Below are 2,592 nucleotides of genomic sequence, written 5' to 3' on the forward strand. Positions count from 1 at the left end.
TACGTGTACTTGAATCGAGAGTACTTGGTACTTGGCGGATGACCCTGGCTTTCGCTCTCCCCATTGGGCGGAATCCGTCCCCGGTCCTCATACCATTGGTTGCGAAGGGGTCGTTGGTTGCGCAAGACTGATTCTCGGTCATCCGTGGCTCAAGCAGGCGCTCTCCGGTGGAAAGAAGAAGAGAAGGAAGCATGAAAGAAGAAGAAGAGGCAAGAAGCGCACTTTCACCAACCAACGTACCCCCCATTCCCGTCCCTCCTTCCTCCTTTCCTTCCTCCAGCCATTACACCCTCGATTCAATCCGTGTTGCCCGCCATTGGGAGAGCTGGTCGCTGCTCATCGCAAATCCTCAGTTGAATATTGGCAGGACGTGCAACCGGTTCGAAGCCGATCATTCCCACCCCACCCATACACATTCATCAAGTACTCAAATTGGAAAGGTCTCTATCTTGTGTTTAGACATAGGGCCCATCACTCCGTATATGGCAAACATGAACGAGGTAAGCTCAACATATCCAGAAAACGTCCGTCCAATGAATGAAGTCTCAAAAGGCCACTTTTTGATTGTTCTGTGTAGATGTGGACGGATTTCGAGTCGGTTATCTTGGGCAACGAAGCCATGTCCGAGGACCACCCATCCAGTCCGATCCGTCAAACGCCAGATCTCTTTGGCATTAACACCACCCCAACCATGATCAAAGATGAGCAATCGCCCTCGACGCCCAGTAGTTATTGCTCCCGATCATCACCGGAATATCACATGGATCATTACAGCTCCAGTAGCAACAATAGTGATGGCAGTTTGTCTCCGCATTATTCCATGGGCCCCGAGAGTCTTTACTACCAGGAATACCCTCAACCCATCCATCAGTCAAGCTACTCGGCCTATCCAACCTCGTCCCATCAGCCTGAAATGGACGTGAACGTGAACATCAATCTGAATTTGCTGCCCATGCAATCGCAAGGTCAATATCCTAACCACATCAACCACAGCAACCACGGCAACCACGGCAACCACGGCAACCAATACGGTGGTTACTTCCAGCCTTATTCGTACGAAGACCAATATTACCACAACCATCCCCACTCGTACTCGACATCTTACAACACTCCACCCCAAGTGCAATACAGAGTGCCCACCAACGGTCAGATCCAGGTGTGCCACACCAACGACTCCATTGTGGAGTGTTCCACCAAACCCATGAGCGCCAGTAGTTCAGCCTTGACCAAAACGGGGAAGCCCAAACGGAAGCGGAACTACGCCAAACGGAAGACCGTCATTCACTCGTGTCCCACGGAGGGCTGTCCCAAGACTTATACCAAGTCCAGTCACTTGAAGGCCCATCTGCGTACTCACACGGGCGAGAAGCCCTACGTGTGTCATTTTAAAGGCTGTGGCTGGAAGTTTGCCCGCTCGGATGAGCTGACCCGACACACACGGAAACACACGGGGGATCGACCATTCCGTTGTCGTTTGTGCGACCGAGCCTTTTCCAGGTCCGATCATCTCTCGCTACATATGAAGCGACACATGGTGGTCTGAGATGGACAACCACCGGCCAGAGATAGACAGACTTACTATAAACCATTCTATTTTGTCTTGTACTGATTATTTTTTCTCTTATAATTTGGGCTGTGATGATCATCATGTCAAGGCATACCTACAACATGTGTAATAAAGTTCTTGGAATAGCACTTCAGCTCATCTCTCACTTGTTTCATTTGGTCGGGTTGCATTACTTGAGGGATAACCTCTGTAACGTGAATAAACTAACCAAATCCTCAGGAGTTCCTGTCTTAGTGGTTAGGCCCAAGCAAACACCATGGCGAATTTTGAAAGTTAGTTTGCTTTTCGTCACAACTTGAGCGTTGAATTTGAAAATTAACATTAAACGGTATTCCATGGGCCAGCCGAGTACAAATTATGTTGGAAAAGGGGGCAAACTACAGAAATGAAGAGTGTAATTTGGCGGTGTAGGAATTTCGTTTCAAAACGACCATCCTTTTTATATATATTTTGTTTTAGGTGAAGATAATCAAGTGGTTCGAATTGCTTTTATTTGCAAAGGACATTTTTGAACTTCAAAATATAGGGCCCGGTTTTCTAAGGCCTTACACATAAGTCAAATAAAGTCTGCGAGAAAGCCTAAGAGAATGGCTCATTGGATCCGTTAATTTTTACAATATTACAATTTATATAATTCAGCCTGATGTATTGAGTCTTGTCCCATTCTGGGTTCAAGGAGCGCCATTCGAGGCGATGATCCACTAGAAAAGGGGGAGAGGGGGGAGACCTAGGATCGAACCCATGAACCCGAGCTTTAGCTCGGTCGCTCGTTAAGCAACTGCGCTGCAACCATCTCCCCTGTTATGCTATGTTATCAAATGATATGATATTTTATTTGTTTAACATTCAACCCCAAGGTTTGAGTGCCAAGTTGAGAGTATCATTATTTCATGTGAGAAAAGTTCCAAGAACCACCCAAGACGAGTCTTTTTATCACAAACCTATGAAATCTCGCCCATAAGGACACGAGTTGTGTTCGAATTATTTTTGCAGGACTTCATTACCGCTACCGGGACTGGAATTCC

At 47.0% G+C, this 2,592-nt stretch overlaps 1 protein-coding gene across 1 annotated transcript; it reads left to right on the forward strand.

Annotated features, from left to right (window-relative positions):
• The first annotated feature begins 323 nt into the window (after positions 1 to 323).
• LOC131886545 (Kruppel-like factor 2) lies at positions 324 to 1,695 on the forward strand. The gene is made up of 2 exons (XM_059234913.1): positions 324 to 500; positions 578 to 1,695. The coding sequence occupies exons 1-2, from the start codon at positions 483 to 485 to the stop codon at positions 1,541 to 1,543; spliced, it is 984 nt and encodes a 327-aa protein (XP_059090896.1). The 5' UTR covers positions 324 to 482; the 3' UTR covers positions 1,544 to 1,695.
• The last annotated feature ends 897 nt before the right edge of the window (positions 1,696 to 2,592 follow it).

This window comes from Tigriopus californicus, chromosome 9 (assembly GCF_007210705.1).
Source record: "Tigriopus californicus strain San Diego chromosome 9, Tcal_SD_v2.1, whole genome shotgun sequence".
NCBI lineage: Eukaryota > Metazoa > Arthropoda > Copepoda > Harpacticoida > Harpacticidae > Tigriopus > Tigriopus californicus.